General features: G+C 39.5%; 1 protein-coding gene across 3 annotated transcripts in view; it reads right to left on the bottom strand.

The window, feature by feature from the left end:
• Positions 1-19,902, bottom strand: part of SLC36A4 (solute carrier family 36 member 4) — a 114,378-nt gene that overhangs the window by 59,755 nt on the left and 34,721 nt on the right. For 2 of the 3 annotated variants that reach the window (XM_074571445.1, XM_074571464.1), the window contains 2 exons: positions 9,198-9,367; positions 5,796-5,965 (listed from right to left, as the gene is read on the bottom strand). In XM_074571445.1, the coding sequence (XP_074427546.1) occupies positions 5,796-5,965; positions 9,198-9,367 (340 nt within the window). Of the gene's footprint in view, positions 1-5,795; positions 5,966-7,850; positions 8,829-9,197; positions 9,368-19,902 lie in introns of those variants that run through there. The other variant, XM_074571454.1, reaches the window with a different exon arrangement.

Genomic DNA, 19,902 nt, shown 5'->3' with positions numbered 1-19,902 from the left:
AATGGGGAAATATTTAGACAAGCGTAACTGGTAAATTCAACTGAATAATCCATTGATTCACCTGGTAAAATTACTCACTAAGCTCAGGCTAATTTTTTTTTTTAATGGAAAGCAGCTTGCTAACAGCTCAGTTCACACTTAGCTGGATCAGCCATTCAATTAAATTTGTTTCATTTCAAGCTAACAATCAAGACAGCTGGTAATTCAACCGATACCTCTGCATCCACGTTCAAATGCAATATTTCTTAATTGTCATTTTAACAGGAGCACCGTGGCTGCAGGAATGCAGCCCTAAATTAAGCTATTAAAAAAAAAAAAAATAAAATCTGTATTTTTTGTGTGGAGGAAAGATACTGTTAAGTCTCAGCTCCAGTTTTCTCCATTATATTTCCTGATGCTCTTCAGCAGCTTCTACCAATTTACCAAAAAAAATTCTGTCACTACTATCTTGAAACTAATAAATCAAAAGCAACTTATTCTTTAAAAACTAAAGTACTGCTTAAATTGTTCTTTTCTATTTTATTCCTTTACTTCTTCATGGATCTGCTGCCACCATTCAGATGAAAACTATTTTCTCAATGCTACTGTTTTTTTTTTTTTTTTTTTTTTTTTTTTTTTTTTTTTTTTTTGTAGTTCTTCCAACACCTCCAGCAAGCACAATTTAATTTTAGTGCCCTTCTGGCAGTAGACATGAGTAAGCCTTTGCTAGGGAGTAAGCAAGAAATTTACATTTATATTCTACTAGAAACTTACGTTCTTGCCCCGTCCTAAATTTTTTAGCCACAATTTTCACTGAGAGGCATCCATAGAAGTGTATAGATCTGATGCTATTGAGCATCAATATGACTAATGCTTGGTTCAATGCATCAGTTGAAGCCGATGATCTCCACGTCTCCTCTCAATCTCCGTGTGCTCGGCACATTTTGAAGTTAACACCAGAGAATTAACTGTTTAGGCTCAACAAAACCTCTCCCAACTCCCCCCTTCCAGAATTACGGTGATCTCAGCACCAGGTAAGCGGGGAAGAGCGAAAAACTCTCATGACATAATGGCAACTTATTTCAAGCAATGCACAAAACGGGACTTATTTGGGTAGGCTTTTTTTCTTGTTCTCCCAGACAAACTGGTCTTTTAAAAGATAAAAGTAAAACTTATACTATTCTATGTAAAGATATTGACAAAGCTTTTAACAATTCAGCCAGGATGGTCCAGTTCCTTCAGAAGCAAACTTAAAAGCTTCACTCTCAAACGGTTGATGCCAACGTGCGGCAGCCACAACCCTATCACGTAACAGGCTCAGCTACGGGCCACACCACGGGCACGGTGCCCAACCGTTACCCAAGCAGCCAACACACATCCAAACTATTTGCGTGACGTGTTTTAAAGATACAAAATCAGGCTAAATACTTTTAACTTTATAAAAATTCCACCCTGACAAATATTGGAAGATACTGAAGTTATCTGTCATTCAAATACCACAAACACTAACCAAAATCTGTGAGAAAAATAAATGAAAAACTTCAAATACGAACGCACGTGCAACAGTAACAGAACCTACCGAAGCTACAAGGATGCGGTTGTACTGTCTGAGCACCATCAGAGAGAATTTCTGTCTTCTTATGTCTTACAAGGAGTGTCTCTAAATAGAACAATAAGCCGACCCGACCCACCAAGGACGCAGCTGGCGCGCCATCAGGCGGAGGCTGCAAGGCAGGCAGCTGCAGGAGACCCTTAGGCACGTGCCTGCAGGACTGCTGTAGTGATGGGCTTCATCCATAAGGCACGGCACCTCCACGTCTGCTCTCAGCGCTTTCCAAACCCTACGGTGGCTCTCCTCCCATTCCTTCTGTTTGTATGTATCCCTAGTTTCTGACTTTCCCCCCCCCGCCAGTGATGCTTAGCCCAGCTTTCAATCACAGCTCCCGCCTGCCTTCAACCAAAGCCAGCAAGAAATCCAAGCAACGACGAACTGACGCACATCTCTTGCAGATGAAATGGAAATGTGTTCAATATCACATGAAGCAGAAACTGCCCTTCTCCCTCCTTTTTCTTAAAGTTCGGAAGCATCTGACTTACAGTTTTACCCATGCAATACTAAGATGCTATTTTAACACTAAACTACATTGGAAGAAGGGAGAAAAGCAGTAGGAACAGGGTCTGTCAAGTAATTTCCGCTCACTGTTTCCTTGTTTGGAAGGTATAAACAAGGGACTATAAACAAAGGAAAAGCACACTTTTGCCAGTCCAGCATTCTCCCAGCAAAAATACACCTTAGTATTTGCTTTTATCATGAATAATACCATGCCAGAGTCTTGAAAAAACTGCTAAGAACAGATGTGAAATTTCAGACAGCTACTGTGAACATTGTTCTTCAATCTATTTGTAACTTACTTTCCAATATAGTCAAGAACAATCTTTTGAAAGGCTTTAACTACCAATTCTGTCTAGAAGAAGGGTCTAGGTGATCTCACTGCTCCTTGGGAATGGCTCAGGGAGCACAGACTGACCTATTCCCAGGGTGGCAACCAGCCAGCCCAGCCACGCGCTTCCCAACGGCTGGGGATGCTCCTCTCCTGCCCCAGGCTTGAAGGCTCGGCTCAGAATAGTGACATTAGGGGTCAAGTCCCTTTTCCATACCGTGTTTCAGATAAGGTCTCTTGTGTGAAACAACAGCAGAGGAAGCACAACCACGCAAATCTAAAAACACACAATATACTTGTGATCATCCTCCCGCAATGCAAAGTGCCCAAAACCGAGCAAGTAAATAATGAAAAACCAGAAGGAAGGCACAGGTTTTTTTGGATGCGTGTTACATCTCCAGTCATTTATCAAGTTCTTACTTAAAGCAAACCTTACCAGGCAAAAGAACAACAACAAAAACCGTCCAGGGTATGCTTTTTCACAGCAAAGTTTGATATACTGCAACAATAAACCAATGACTTCATTGATTTTTATTTGAGAAATGCGAAAGCCCCCCAAATCAGTAATAACTTTTTTTCCCAGTCTTCTCTTAATAAGCTAATGTGTTATTAGTAACACAGCTGAAGTTTCTTTCTTTAGAGAATTATTTTCAAGCAGGCAGAGTCCCTTTAATCAGTGCCTGACCTCTGAACGGTCCAGACATTACAACATATTCTGTCACTGATACCAGAACCATTTCATTTTTAAAACTCAATTTAAAAGGTTTGGGGCTTTTTCATTCTAATAAAGGAACACTTTTCTGAATCATTTTAGGAACCATGGTCTGCACCTTGTGAAAGCGAAGGACTATCAATTCTGGTTTCTAACCAATGCCTCAGTGAAAAATGACAAACAGAAGATGAGTGTAAGGATGGGAGCTTACGTACACAATTGCTGGTGAAAAAGTGTTATAGATACTGCACGCATAGAATTTGTAGGGACTACTTGAAAAAACCCGCCAATGACAACTAGGATAATAAACACAACATATCACACAACAGCCTGGCAAATATCAAACATTTAACAGCAAACTTTTAGTTTTACTTTTCTGTGCTGTGGAGCAAACAATTCAATACCCTCAAACATCCCAGTAACACCTGTAACACCTCAGCAGGTCCATTTTAGAGATCCGCATCACAGATCAGTTTCAATGGCACACGCCAGGTTCAATTTTACTATACAATTTTCTTTAAAAAAGAAATAAAGATATAGCATTCACTTTACATTGAATCATTTTAAAGTATTTATTATGCCTTCAGAAAAGAAAGGCCATTAGCTGCTGTTTTATAATGAGAGAAAAAAAAAATCTGAAAAAAAGCACAATGCCCAATTGCACGAAAACAAGAAGAATAAGAGAGAATACATGTCAACATACCCCTGGGAAAAAGCCACCTACCACAATTCATGGTGGACTACATTCCTCCTACCCCAGTTCCCCCAGCTGGAGTCAATTATACCCAACCAGCAACCGTTACATTCTCAAGTCCTGCTCACAAGGTACCCCACCTCTGATTTGCTCCCATTTCCTTTTACCTTTTGCAGACTCCCAGATTTTAAAGTAACTCCTCTTTCTTTTTCTACTTGCTTTTCTTTGAGATTGCTCCCCGGTTTTGCCTTCCCAGACTACCCAGTAAGTACAAAGCTCAATAATAAAATTGAAAAAAAACCCAAAAAAACCCGAACAGAAACAAACACTTAGGGCTGAATGTCACAGAGTCACGTTTATAATTTCCCATAGTCAAACAGGCACATGTGCTTTCAAACCTATTCACCACAGGCTCTTCTCATCAGGCACATCGCTGAAAGCATCTTTTTCGTCTATAAACTCTGGAATCCTTCAGCTGTAAACATCAGTTTGGATCTACAAGAATTTTAGCTTTTCAAGGAATCAAGATACCATTTCCAGGGCAGGTTATAATGGGCACACGAAGGGCAACAGAGAATGAGTGGAAGTTGAGGGCCTCATGACACCAAGATACGTTAAGACTGAAGAGTTTACTGGAGTCATAGGGAGACACTAAAAAGCGTTCTGGAGCTTGAAGCCTTTTGATCTAGATGTTTCTCAGGTATTACAAGAGCTATTCATCTATCCCCAATCTTAAAATCTTAACAGCACCATGAACACTAGAATCTAAAATCTAAAGAAGAATTAGAAAACTAAAATCTTACGCACCACGAACACTAGAAGCAGAACACAGGCTATATGGTGCTTCAGGAGATCAGCACTTCATTATTCAAGAAAGTTTTTGACATTTTTTTTTTTATTATTATTTCACATAGCAGATGTATTTTCAGAGCAGCAAGTTTCTAGATCAATAGCCTTTCCCCGCGCTTACTGCAGTAATTAAATTGCGCCAATTTTAAACTATTTCTCTCAACAACAGGCTTGGCCTTAAGAAGGTCTCAGCAGATGTTCAAGTTCTCTTTGACAACAGACAATTCTTAACTGCCATCTAGTATATTGGCCACTGGTCAGTACTCGCCAAGTCAGCAGAGCCAACAAAAACTCAACTCTACTTTTTCATCAATATTTTCCCCCTAAAAAACAAGGTTCGGGATTTTTTTGTTTGTTTGGCAGTTTTCATTCTTTTTAAGGCAAACAGCTTGTTTCACAGCTCGTACAAATGGCGGAGTCAAGAAGGCAGCTCTGTATTAGAAACAATTTTTTATAACATCTTTGAGAAAAGCTTCTTATGTTATTCAGCACTTTAGATGGGAGCTGTAAAGACAAACCTAAACTTCCTCCTCAGGTCATTATCTTCAGGAATTGGTTCCTAGATGAGTAGGAATACGAGTAAGCGGCAGTGAGGGCAGAGATACAAAACTACTTTGGAGCATTATCACCTAAAAAAAGTGGCCCCCCACGAACACTCTGACTCAGGCATCCGTGTTTGCCAATGCGATTGTATGGCCACAGAGCAGCACACCGTAGGCTTAATCCTCAGACTGACAAAACAGAAAAAAGGATTTCTCCCCGAGCAACATGTACTGTAGATCACACAGAGAAACGCTGACATGAAACAGCAACGTGTGGGTATCACTTAAAAACTTTTCTTCTAAAGAAATTATTTTCAAGTTGGCAGCTTTAGTGTGTTATTGGCAAAAGATATGGTTGTCAAATAATTGGTCACACCTACAAAAAAAAGCGTGGTTAAAATACAAATACAACATTAGATTCACTTGTTCATGAAAGTCAAAACATACTGAGTCACTGAAACAAAATTTCAGGTTTCCTAGCCTCCAGAAAAATAAGTAACACAACACGTATTTAAACAAGCAGGTCCCAACAACGCGTAACAGCACGCTTTTTTTACGGATGTTCTGCACATACTTACAGGTCGAGCAGACTAAAAGTGCTCTCGCCACAAGCTCACAGAGTAACTTCCACTTCTGCTCCACTTTGGAGATGACAGCTGGAATGAGGATCTCTGCAGGGACGTAGTACTGAATCGAATAGGTCACAAAAATCCCAAAGGAGTACAGAATTTTTACAGACTGATACAACCTGTTGAAAACATTTATACACGTTCACTTGAGTTGCAAACTCTTCATGAAAAAAACCAGCTTCCTAATGGCGCTAAGGCTATATATATAAAAAGTACTTCCCCCCCAGCCCTCAGCAAACAAGAAGGTAACATTATCTGTTGCAAGTTCTAACTGCCTAAGAAATTGCAGAAGATAAGCATACTACCAAAATACGGACAAAAAAAAAAAAAAAAAAAATTTCGGTGTCATGCATTCATAAATGAATAAACTTAAAGAGTTGAGGCACCATCCCTGGAGGTATTTAAAAGCCGGGTAGACATAGTGCTTAGAAATATGGTTTAGTGATGGTTGTCGTCAGAGTTAGGCTGATGGTTGGACTTGATGATCTGAAAGGTCCCTTCCAACCTAGACAATCCTGTAATTCTATGATTTTAAGAACAGGTTAAACAACAGGCAGTTATTTGGAAAAAGAAAATCACAAATTCACATCAAATATAATCTGTACATTGATAAACATTTCGCAGTGGCAGTAAACATTGGCCATTTTAAAGACCGTTAAGGCAAACAGAGCCCCTCCTTGGCTTTGGCCAGGAGGCACCTCGTGATCACAAATAAGTCAGGTAAATTGTGCCTGCATGTTCTCTCCGTTATTTAATGCAATAAAATAGAATTCCTTGATTCTAGCAAGAAGTTGTTGTTAAAGATCAGTAAAAAAAAAAAAAAAAAAAAAAAAAAAAAGAGATGAAAACTACTCTTTTCATAGTCAATTTTCAACATTTTAATGTATCATGCTGACCAATGATTTGTGCTCCAAAACATGTTCTAAACTAGAACCGCAACAAGTCTCTTCTCCAAAAGCTCCGATCTAGCAGAATGCTTTTAGAATACAAGCAGTCCTCTATTTAAAGTAAACCTACAGACTTAACTGGTCTGGGACCTGTATACGCCTTCTGGTCAATTCACCTGAGAGAACATCAAATAAAACTGAGAAAGCAGCAGAATTTTAATTTTCTTTACCAGGAAAGGCTTATTTTTAAGACAGGGATTGTCCATCTGGAATTAAACACAGAAGACGAGTCTCACTGCTCAGCTCCATTCCAGGCTCTTACGGCATGACCGCTTTCTTATAAAAACTTGTCCCCTCCTTGCGTTTCTCTAGTTCAATCCGGTCACCTACTGGCTTTTTATGGGAGGACCAAATAACAGAATATTATCCTACGGTTGAGTGGCAATTTGTTCTGCTAGCAGAGTGAATTGCACACATTTGCCCACGGGTCCTGGACCAGGCAGACCCACAGTACTGCGCAGCGATACTCTGTGCAGCACCAGCCACGGGGTACCGCTGAGCTGCCGCTCCTTCTCATTTTGTTTGGTGCTCTGGGGTATTACCTAAGGTGAGACGAAAAGAAAGGACTTTGTTACCTCTACATACGTGCCCTGAGCAGCTCTGAGGTTACTAAACTCATGATGCCAGTTCTCCACCTTACAGAATACCTCTTTCCATCTCTTTTATTAACTTTCCTTGCACTAGGTCTATAAAGCCAGCAGGATAAATATCACATAATCATCACATCTGCACTGTAGCCAAGAGCTATTTGAAAAGTCTTATCTGAACAGCCCTACTTGACAGCAGGGCTGCAGAATATTACAGCAGGACAAAGCTGATCCTGTTGCTTACACGAATGCAGTACGAAGCAACGGAGTGAGCAACTTTACCTTGTATTCCACATTCCTCTCCTTCCTCCTCCTTTAAGAACGCTTCTCTTAAGGCACAAAGAAACACAGATCTACCATTTAAAACAACCTTTTCACTCACTGATCACATCAACAATGAGCAATACCGTGCAATATTACAAATAGAAGTATTTTTCTTTTCAGATGCATCATATAGACAGAACGGATACAGTAATGTTTGAAGACTTCCAGTTGTTTTTGCTTTTTTTTTTTTACTCTATGTCTAATGAAAGAACACAATTAAATATATATAATGAGCAATATGCCTCAAAAACCAGAACCGTAGGAAAAAATCCCACAAAACAGGCAAGAAATTGAGGCCCAAATCTCAGTTTTTATAATAGCAGTACAAAAACAAAACAAGCAAAAAAGCAACAACAGACACATGAAAATTCCAGCAACCGAAAAAACCATCATCCTTCAAGATGCATTTTATTACCATTTCGTGTATTTATCATTGGAATCAGTCAGGCAGTTAAACAAAACTTTTAAAGAGTATTAAAAACACATAGCTCATACTGACTGCAAGGAATGAAAATGGAAAAAAAGAGTAACACTTGAAAATTAAGAACGCTCTTTAAATGTGTTCTGCTCTTTTTCAAAGAGGAAAAGAAAAAAAAAGGAGACAGCATTCAGTTCAGCAAAGCAGTTTTAGTTTAACAGAATTTGAGATTTCACTACTTCAATATGCTACCACAACAGAGACCGAACAAGGAGATGTAAGCATGTAACATGCAAGACATTACTTGACCAGAATGAAAACGTGAAAATACTTTTCAGCTTTTAGACTTGTGCACTGCTGATATACCAAATTTTAGGCCTATCAGACATAAAGGTACTAAAATATTAGGAGCTATATTTAAATTAATAGTTACACTATATATATCCATCCATAGATACATACAGAACTAACAATGCACCAGTTGAAATAGTCTTCAGCGCTTTTTCAGCATATGACATGTGGAGCCTTTATAGCATTAAAAAAAAAAAAAAGCTGAATAAAAATTATATCGCTGAAACACTGGCAAGCATAAGTTTCATTTTCCTGATAAGAAGCCATTATCTGTAGACTTGCATCTGAGCTACAAATCCATTCCGCTTTGATGTCTTCTATTCCAGTTGTTTGCTTGCTAAACAAAGCGATGCCACTAAAAAAAGGCCACTATATTACCGGGATACCCAAGGTAATAGTAGCTGTTTTCAGAACTGCAATATATCTGGTTGCAAAATGCATTTTACGTCCTTCCATACACCTGGGACTAGCTTCTGCCAGAGATGGAACACTTTACTACAAAGATCATTGATCTGTTTCGATACAAAATTCCTTTTAATATGCAAGAAATTGCTGGCTGGCACCATAGCTCAACTGTAGAAGGCACAGAGACAGTACATACAATATACTTTTAAAAGAGTTTAAGCACATATGACTTACCAGCATGACAGCACTAAGGCATGGAACAACCTTTACAATGTTTTTGCCATCTAGATTATTGGGTTTAAGTCACACATGGGCTTACCATATATCTTGTGGCAGGTTTAAAGTGATGCTGCCTTTGATTTCATCCCCAAAGCGCAGATACCCCAGAGTGGCTAGTGAGATGTACAAGGTCATGACTATTCCCATGCCAATGTTCAGCGCCTGCGGGAAACGCGTGGTGTCCTTCATTCTGTTTTCCAATGGCAGTACCTGGAAATAGGGGGAGAACCAATTACATTTTACATCCTGACAGGAAAACTACTTTTCCCTCCCATTTCAAGGCCAATTTCCAGAATTTAGGTGATTTTATTAATAAGTAAGATTATTCTACAATAATGTTTTACAGCCTGGAAGATCACAATGTTTTATGCACCCGATAGAAAAGGTCAATTACTGAAAAGCATCTATCTTGGTTGGAAAACACCATCAGTGTGGAAATACGAAGCAATATTTATAGGGTAGAAAAACTGACAAGAGAAACTTACGGTGCCCAGATGAAAATACACAGGCAACACGAGTAACATGAATTTTTGGTAACAGAATTGTCCAAAATCCAATGGTAATTCTTGTATTTTTATTAGGTATATCTGCATTGTCAGCCTGCGTCACAGACAAACCTACCATCCGCATGGCTGACACACAAGCTCATGCCCAGCCGCAGGTCTCCCCAGGCAGAGGGAAGCTTGAGTCCATGACTACCGTAACTCGGACCTGCGCTCTTTTTCATTCTGCTGACAGAGATAGGGCCAGGCACAACAAGCACTGCTTTTCCTAAACGCAGTGTAGGTGCTTCGAGCCTGAACTACAGCCGAGCGACCTGGCTGGGCTTGCCATCGCTTCAGAGTGAAGATGCGGGCATTACAACCATTACTGCATGCAGTTTGCTGGAGAGACTGCCTTTTACATACGGGTACTATACAGTGTACAGAAAAATATACTTAGTATGTTCCAACTTAACTTTTCAGCCACCAACACACAAAATTTCCATGCAAGGTAGGAAATCCAAGTAACAAGCTCACGTGCTGCTCTTCCCACCTTGAACTTCATCATCATGACACACCTGAAGGTATGTGGACGCTCCTAGACAAGCACACTTTCCCCATGCCTTTAGAAGAACTGTACACTCATCTCAGATGCTCAATAAGGGATATAGTTCAAGATTAAACCACCTAATTTTGTATGCCTGCATACAATTAAAACGACTAAGCTTCTGTAATGAAGATCGGTAACGAAGAGCTAGTCAATATAGTGAGTGGAATAAAGACCACAGTTCAGCTTACTGTTCACTAGTCACGCAGGCTGTATTTGATTAACAGTGTATCACTGTAATTAAATAAGCTTGTAGTCCCTGACATTTGACTTATGTCAAATCTAATACAGACAAAACAGTTTCAGTACAACAGAGTTGCCCTGTAAAAGCTACTGTCCATCACACAAAATTGCTTGTTAAATGACTGAATATTTATTGTTTTCAATGTAACCAATGTAAGTTATGGAAAAAGCATATTTCATCCACTAATTAACAAATAAATTGGTATATTTGAATTGTTGCCGTATTATTTTCTATAGGGCAATCATTCCTTTCCTCTGATCACTCACTGATAGTCACTTCCTGACCTATCGTTGAGTATCATCATTGACAATCCATCCCACATTGTTATATTTGTCCTACACTAGAAATCCTGAAAAAGTCATTTTATACTTGGGAACAAAGAGATCTCTAAAAAGAAGCATATTTGGAGGCATTTCAAAATTTTTCTTCATCTTCAATTAAAATACATTCTACGTCTTAACTGAGGATCTTCTTTATACAGTTCAGAGCCCCCGCTGCTGATGTTTTAGCTCCAGAAAGCAACCTGAGCTTGCACTGAAATTTAATCTGGTGGAAAATGCAAAGTTTAAAATAGGAAGAGTTTCAAAACTTAAATCAATTTTTAAATGACAGTGCTGAGCAGCAGAAAAAACACAACAGGAGGCATGTGGCTAGAAGTACTACTTTACTGCCACGCTGACAAAATAAGCCCATTCCTTTAAATGACTTAAGCTTCTGTGTCCATACAGGAGCTATCAAGTCATCTTTTTACGTTTCACATCAAAAACTGGCAGGTAGGACAGACGACACTTCAGATTCTTTTGTCCTCAGCTGCAATTGGGTTGTTTTAACATATGTCCTTACCAAGAGCTTTGAAGGATGCAAATGGCAGGCAATTTTTCCCTTCATCTCAGTTTGACTCTCATTCTTGACTTCCTACAAACTTCCTCTCATTCTTCGACATCTCGTTCTTGACTTCCTACAAACAGACACCATTTGGGCCTGGACCAGTAATAAAAACCCCCATTCAGTGCGTATCTGTTAATTCTCCGGTGATTATACATGGAATATATTTTCTGCATAAGTTCTGCCATGTTCTACAGCTTCTGGGAATCTTAACAAGCACAAATTGTTACAGTAAAATCTTATTCCAAGCTACATTATCTCTGCAGAGCTTCAATGGCAATTGCTTGCCCAGCTTACAGGTATCAGGAGTCTCTTAGTAAGCTCACTGGCCCAGAGATTTGATTTCCAGAGTCTCCTGCATTCATTTTGTACATTCCTGGCAGAAGGAGTGCAATGAACTAGAGACACATGCCACCACCCATGGGAGAAAAAAAAAAAAAAAAAAAAAAAAAAAAAAATCTCACATTTTACCACCACAACACCTGGCAGGAAAGGGATCCTAGAGCCTACCTGCCCCTCTGAAGGATGGCAAAACCAATCTGTAGGAGACTATTAATGCGGGAAAACATTTCTTGTGGCTTCATAATCACAAGGAGCTCAAGTCAAAGACTATGGAACGGTTCATTATGATGCCTTCTTTCAGACATAAAGAAAAAAAAAAAAGGCCCCCCAGGCATAAAAATGCAGAAGAGAAAGAAACTTCCTACTTTTTGGCTACATCTTTGCAATTGAAATAGCAAAACATTACATATGTATGACAAACACTGGCTACGGCCATTCTGAGAGACAGACTTTAAAAGAAAAGAGATGTTTATATGACTGCACCAGATTTGAATAAATAACCGTTATCAGTAATGATATTTTGCACATACATAATGTTTTACATTAAATGCAGAACGGCTTCCAGTCCCTGTCCAGAAAGCAGAACGGGAAGAAGGAGCACGCAGCACCTGGCATTTGGGAGATAAACGAACAGAAGTCAGGAGCCAAAGACAGTACAGGAGATTTCCTGCTGAGCAGGAAACATTGTGAGGCAGTGAAAGGACTCAGGTCCAGCTTCCCAAGGACTTGACACCCAGAGAGGAAGCGATTCTTCCTCGCTGCCGCACTTGAGAAACTGCACCTGGATGACAGAATAATAGAATGAGTTGGAAGGGACCTTTAAAGGTCATCTAATCCAACACCCCTGCAATGAGCAGGGACATCTTCAACTACATCAGGTTGCTCAGAGCCCTGTCCAACCCGACCTTGAATGTGTCCAGGGATGAGGCATCTACCACCTCTCTCTGGGCAACCTGGGCCAGTGATTCACCATCCTTATTGTAAAAAATACGGATATCATGCCCAGTTTTGGTCATCCAGTACAAGAGAGATACAGACATACGGGGGAAGTCCAGCTGAGGGAGATGAAGGTGGCTAGCAGGCTGGAGCACACGAGAGGCTGAGAGCAGGGTTAACCCAGCCTGAAGAGAAGGCTACGGCAGGAATCTCCTTGAAGCCTTCAGCTAACCAAAGGAAGAAAGGGCTTGCAGAGGAAATGGAGCCAACTTCTAAGAGGTGCAACTGTCAAAGAATGAGAAGCAACAGCCTCTATTTGCAACAAGGAGAATTTTCAGTTGGACATGAAGAAAAATAATTTTACCAAGAGACCAGCTAATTGCTGGGACAGGGTACCAAGAGAGATTGTAGAACCTCCGTTCGCAGACACTTTCATAGTTCAGTTGGATAGGGTCCCAAGGAAACTAATCTAACTGAAGGCAGACCTTCTTTTGAGCAGCAGTTCGGACTTGACCACCTCCAGAGGTCTTTTCAACTTAATTTTTCTGCAGTTCTGTGGCGGTGCATTGTTACATCCAGAGAGACGCTATGATTTCTGATAGATCATATGTGAAAAAAATTGAAATAGTGATTATTATGAGAATTCAATCTAGATATCAATACATGAACTGAAGTACTGTGAAATCCATAGAACAGAGAGCAAGTACCATTTACAATTCTTCACAGGCAACCTACAACTATTGTTCTGTTCTATTCTTAGCAGTTGTTTATATTTTATTTTTCAATTTTTAATCTTATAACATTTTAACAAGGTTATTTTTACAGGCAGACAAGATTATCATACAACCAGGTGTCTGAAACTTAGTTCATAAAGGAAAACAAAGTATCAGTGATCCACGCTGTGTTCATTGTTCTTGAGTCCAGAGGAAGCATTCAAATAATACTTTTTTTAAAGTTTGTACCTGTGTTGCAATTTTCTATCGTTTGCATTTAAGCCCAGTCAGCCTGAAAACCCATGTTTCTCCAAGAAAACAAAGACTTAACTAAAAAAAACAAAATTAGAAAGCAATTTAAAAACATTATAGAACAATTCTCTTTAAGCATACTAACTCTTGCTTTCTAACTATCCATTAAATCAAGTTTACTCATTAAACTCAACGGTGTCACTTCACGCACACTGATGAGAAGGTCAAAGGAAAACATACTACATATAGGGGGGTGTTCCCGCATCATCAACCTCACTTTAACATTACAACCTTCATTTAGACAGAATTTAAGGGAAATATATGCAAAAAGAAATACAGGACAATAGTACTGTTAGCCAAACACATCAACAGACTCAGATCTTGCAGCATGACACCCACCCTGAGCTAACGAGCAGCTCTATTGATGTAAGCGGAGAACCCTGATGAGTTACCAACCAATACAGGCTTTTAGTCAGTGTTGGGTTTTACAGCCATGAGAAATTATATTTAAAAATGTTCCTTTCTCCCTGCTTATCCTCGAGTTAGTATCAGGACTAGATCCACCTCCAGACTGAACAGACGAGGATGCTAATGCAGCCTGTCCCGTGTGACTCTGGCTGGGCGAGCACATCCCGTCCCAGCCTCAGCGGCCAGCCTTCCCAGGTTCAGGCACTCTCCCCGAGCAGCAGCAGGCGTTCCCAGCCAGTTGTTGCCACTGCAGGAGATGCCTCCCACGGCAGAACTGATCCCCAAACAAATTATGCCAAAGAATTTGAGCCAGGTTTTATACTGCATTCAGTATCACCTATTCTAGACAAGCTGAAAAGTTCTGTACCCCCCAGGATTAACATGAAGCCAAGTAACAACTAATTACATGTATATTACACAAATGCCCTGCTGTTAAACTCCATCAGGATCCAAAATATCCGTGAAGTGTTCGTAAGGAGACAGAGGCTGACGGGAAGTACGAATTGAGCCAGTGCATGTTTCACATTGCGTCACTGTTGGGCAGCCACTGGATAGATTTCCACTCTGAATTTCTTTCCAGTCCCTGTATAGTCCTCATTGCAACGACTTCAGAAAACATAGCATTTTAACTGAACGCAAAAGAGAGAAGGTTTTTTTTCCACAAGTGCTTTTTAGTTTTGGTTTTATTGCTTTCTTTTTGGAACACCGAAGCTGAACATGCTATCTTGTCCTTTTTTCTGAAGCCAGAAATTAATTTCACTCTTCAATTCTTTTAAACGTTTTTCTTAAAAAGCTAACACCTTACCTAGATGATTGAATAGCTCTGACAAAAAAAAAAAACCCCACATCTCTGATTCTCTCTCTCTGTCTAATACCTGCATTATAACATCTTTTCTCAAAAGGGATGTTGCATCAATTTAGTAGCTCGCACTAAGGCTTCGATGTTGCTCTCCGCTTGGTCAAAAAGCCATTTCTGCTGTAATAGTGCCTGGTCCAATACCTCCCACACTCTTCAGACCTATAATCTACCGCCACATCCATACCCACTGCACAACCCAGTGATGGGAAATACTACGGTCAGGAAAAGCAATGGGGAATAATCTCCCGCAGGCAAGGTCACCGGGGGCAGAATGCTGGAGGTGAGAGAACCATGAGATCCATACAATGAGTTAAGTTTCACGGTTTTGAAGATTATTTTTTTCTCCGCTCCGTTCATGCTCTTTCTCCCCCAGTTCACACTAGCCCCCAACCTTAGCCCTAAACACATACAAAATCAGATATTTTAGACAAAACTGACCCATTTCATAATCTCTTGTTTTCCACCATTTGTCTCCCTCCTCAATCGAACAAATTCGCCACCTTTTTCTCAGTCACCTGCTTCAATTTTGAGACACTGGCACATGTTGCTACTATTATTTTCCTTGAAGATTAATAGCCAATTCCTTCACTAACTATCAATCTTTGATTTCTTAATTTACAAAACAAGCATAATCCATCTTCCCTTCATCCACAAAATAAACCCCAAAGTGTCCATAATTTACTGGCAAAGAAGCATAAACGAATCTTTGAAATAAAGCTGGCTAATCTAAAATCATCCGTTACGCAAAGTATCTTCCCTTTCATTTCAAGGTGCGTGCAGTAGGTATAAACATCCCCCAGTAAAACCACTGTCTCCTCATTCCTTGCCTTGAATATCCAGCTACACTCAAGTCTTTCTACAACTAAGCTGCAGGGAACCGCCTAATTCTAATCAGAAGTTTCTACTGTACATTTTATATGACTCGACCAAAAAAACCACAAGAGAATCCAGCCTGCAGATAATCAGATAAACTATGATTTAATTGTCATGGCTACTAAAAACTAATCTTGTAATGGATAACTTAATAGGAGACATGCGTAATGTTCAAATACATATATATGGTCATCTTTCCCTTTTCCAGGAAATACCACAAAAATGGCAAGAATGAAACAATCCTCTGTCCCTTACACTCTTAAAATAAGTATTCCCGGCAGAAGAGACAGCTATACAGATGTTTTTATTAGCTTATGGTACAGACAACTCAACAATTTTGGAAAAATCAAACCCAATATATTTATCAACGTTTACTCAGGAAAAAACAGCCATCTATAATCAAGTCCCGCTGCAACAAAATAAAGCTCTGTTCATTCAAAGCAAAAAAGCTGAGGAAGCTGATATCGAAGGTATCCCGGGCTCCTTTGGTTTAGTGAGCATTCGATCTTCTGTCTTTGGGGGTTAGGTGGTAATTTTGCTCCCCACCTGTAGCCTTCAGACTATATGATACCACATTTTAACGTGTCCTCTATAACTTATTCTACTCTCAAAATTTCTACAAGATAACTGATAAAAGAAAATATGAGTTAGAAACACGAGTGTTGCTGGAGAGTATATTTCACTGCAATAAAACATAAAGGTATACTGTATGACCAAGTATTTCTGTACTCTTTCTGGTCCAGGAGTTAAAAATTAAGTTTCCCAAAGCTGCAATAATACTTAAACATTTATGCCAGCCAATGATCAAAACTACATCAAATTTAAATCACCTTTAAATAAACAATAGTGATCACAAAGTTCTCACTCATCCGTACCTGCTTCTTGTGGGCAGCAGCCATACAACATGGGAACATTAATCTATAGCAATGAAAATGGTTTGGAAAAAAGGTCTTTCCAAAAGTCTTTTTGACTTTTATCCAAAATACTCTTCCACCCATATGTTGTTTTAGCTTCTAAAGTGAAATGGGACAAAGTACACACATATTACAGGGTCTTGCAGCCCTGACTTAACATTGATTTAACAGCCCCCCCATTACGGGGCTGAGCAAACTCCATCATTGCAAAAGTGAAAAAGTAAATTATTACAACGTTATCCATTGAGGATCAACGAGTATCATAGGAAATAAACAGGATTATGGATACTACAAAGTTTTACGAATCTAAACACAGAAAAATCTCTATCTCTAAAAACCAACAGGTCCCCAGCACAGAAAGCCCAGTAATATAAAGGAGTTTGAGATTCACTTCTTCCATTTTAACACAACCATCGTCAAAAGAAATAACCATCCTATTAAAAAAAAAAAAAAAAAAAAATATCAATCTGTCCTAAATAGGAGAAGGAAGGGAAGACACTGATGATTGTATTTGCTTTTTTTAAAAAAACAGAAAGTTTCATACGCTTCCCTTTGACATGACAGCACGGCACCTTGACAGCTCAACTACTCATCGCTGTTTCTGTAAAGCACTCAAAAGCTCAAATACAAGACAAGTTGAAGAATACACAACATATCGCCTTCCCATAATCTTCGTCCTTCAAACGCCTTCCCTGTTATGACACTTTTCCGCCTCTCCTATTTCCTTTAGGATTTTCTTTTTCTGCTGCACTTGACAAATCAATATGATTTTTAAGCCACAATGTTTACTGGAGAGCCGCTACTGATGCTTGTGGAAGTGTTCAACAGTGGATGATTAGGGCTCTTGCAAATCCAGGAGAACATATATTCATATTTTTATTTTTTTTTTATTTAGGAACACCATTCTGCAGTGAGCATTCAAGATTACTGATTTTTAAAAGTCCTTTGACAAAATCATAGCTCTACTAATATCTAGTGTTTTGAACCAATGCCTTCATGTTCCTATTTGTGCAAACGCGTATGGATCTTGGGGTCCTAAAGCAAAATAAAAAAAATCCCAACATTTGACTGTTGCAAGCATCAGGCATCGGATGCTGCCAGCCAAAGGTTATACTTGTGAGTCTTCTGTTTGTGCTAGTAAGATATGCCATAAATATAGGAAGTATTAAGGTTAGAATACGCACAAGAAACTGGTTGGAGGCAAACAAGTGGTTCTCTGGGGTAAAAGGAAGTTTCTCCACACTCAGGATGTGTAGGATATGGGTAAGGAATATTTAACTTGATAAAAGTAATACCAAGTTGCCTGAAATTTTACCAACATTGAGCTGAATATGGCAGATGATAGAGTTTCTGATTAAAAAAAAATTTAAAAGGTTCTACCTGCTACATCTAAAAATATTCTTGGTTTCTACACATTTGGCCCATAATCGTTTTTCCTCCTTTCTTACACTGATCATCTCCAGAAGACATCCAAATCAAGCAATCTTGCACAATAGCTATGACATGCCTCTTGCTGACACGACATTTATAGTCCCCATCGCCCACGTACATTTAGGAGCAGGTCATCTCCCCAATCAGCAAATTGAGTCACCCACGCCCCAGTGTCCAAAGGCAATAACAGCCTCTGAGAATTCCCACCTTTTACATTTTGATGATAAAAGCCTTTGCATCACCTCAAAAGAGCAGCAATGAAATTTATACACCCCAGTCAAGAATGCCCCAAACAGAATTAGAAGATGTGAAATGTCTGTTTCTGACAAATCCCGTCTGGTCTTGAAGACAACAGAAGAGTGCCTTTGGGTTTCATTATTTTTTTTTTTTTAAAGGATAGTACTAATCTGGCAAAATAATTTTTGACGATGAGAGGCTTTTATCTCAAACCCACAGACCTAACGAGCTCATCTCATCACTTTCAAAATCCAAATAACGACATTTTAAAATTATAATGCACTTAGTTCTCTCTTTTATTAAAATCTCTTGGTGTTGGTTAGCTGCTGCCTAATATGATTCCTGAGCCTGTTGTCTTTTGGTATACAAACCACCCCACTTTCTACTATGAAGCTGTGATATTCAAGTTCAAAAGCAATTTGAATAGAGGTCTTCAAGTAATAGGGTAAAATATCAGAAGCCTCATTTTCTAAACCTGAAATTAATGCTGGAAAGTAACATTTTTGCTAGACTAATCAGTCTGCAGCACTCAACACAAAAAAAGAAAAAAAACCCAACATACTCAAGTGTACAAACCATACTTAACTTAGCATGTTTTTATGTAACAGAGAAGAAAAATTATCTTTCTTCTTTAGATGTTATGAATCTATTTCATCTCCTTCCCCCTGAAGCTTACACTAAAATATCACTTCCATGTTTGGATTTGGTTTTTATACCTCGAACAAGAAAGCCAACCAGACTTTCACAGCAAAATATTCATTAAGTGTAACTGCTATTACAGAATCACAGAATGGCCAGGGTTGGAAGGGACCTCTGGAGATGATCCAGTCCAACCCCCTGCCAGAGCAGGGTCACCCAGACCAGGTTGCACAGGAACGCGCCCAGGCGGGTTTGGAATGTCTCCAGAGACGGAGACTCCACCACCTCTCTGGGCAGCCTGTGCCAGGGCTCTGCCACCCTCAAAGGAAAGAAGTTCCTTCTCATGTTTAGGTGGAACTTCCTATGTTCAAGTTTGTGCCCGTTACCTCTTGTCCTGTTGCCGGGCACCACTGAAAAGATCCTGGCCCCATCCACCTGACACCCGCCCTTTATGCAAAGCTATTGCCTGCACATGGTAATGCTACGGACATATCCAAGCCTGAAGGCTTTGGTTTTACACTTTTCTGAAAAGTATGTTCAAGAGCTTTAACTACATTTTGGGCACACTCAGGAGCACAGTCTGAAGTTACTTTCTAATTCGATAACAAAAATGTCACATGCATTATAAAAACCAGACCTACTCACCTTTGGAATATGAAATAGGCTCTCAAACAGGGTTCTTACAAAATAACGTTACACATTCTGTGATAGATACAATTAGTCCATGATATCACCTGTAGCTCCTATATTCAAGAAGTAGTGTTGGTACTCTCTTCTCTTCTGTGGCCTGAACACCAGCCCCGTGATTTGCCAGGGAGCATCATCTGGCACAGGGAACCCAGGGCCAGAGAGAAGCTAAAGCA

This window comes from Larus michahellis, chromosome 1, assembly GCF_964199755.1.
Source record: "Larus michahellis chromosome 1, bLarMic1.1, whole genome shotgun sequence".
Taxonomy (NCBI): domain Eukaryota; kingdom Metazoa; phylum Chordata; class Aves; order Charadriiformes; family Laridae; genus Larus; species Larus michahellis.
Note: the sequence above shows the minus strand (reverse complement) of the source record. Positions and strands in the feature narration are given on the sequence as shown.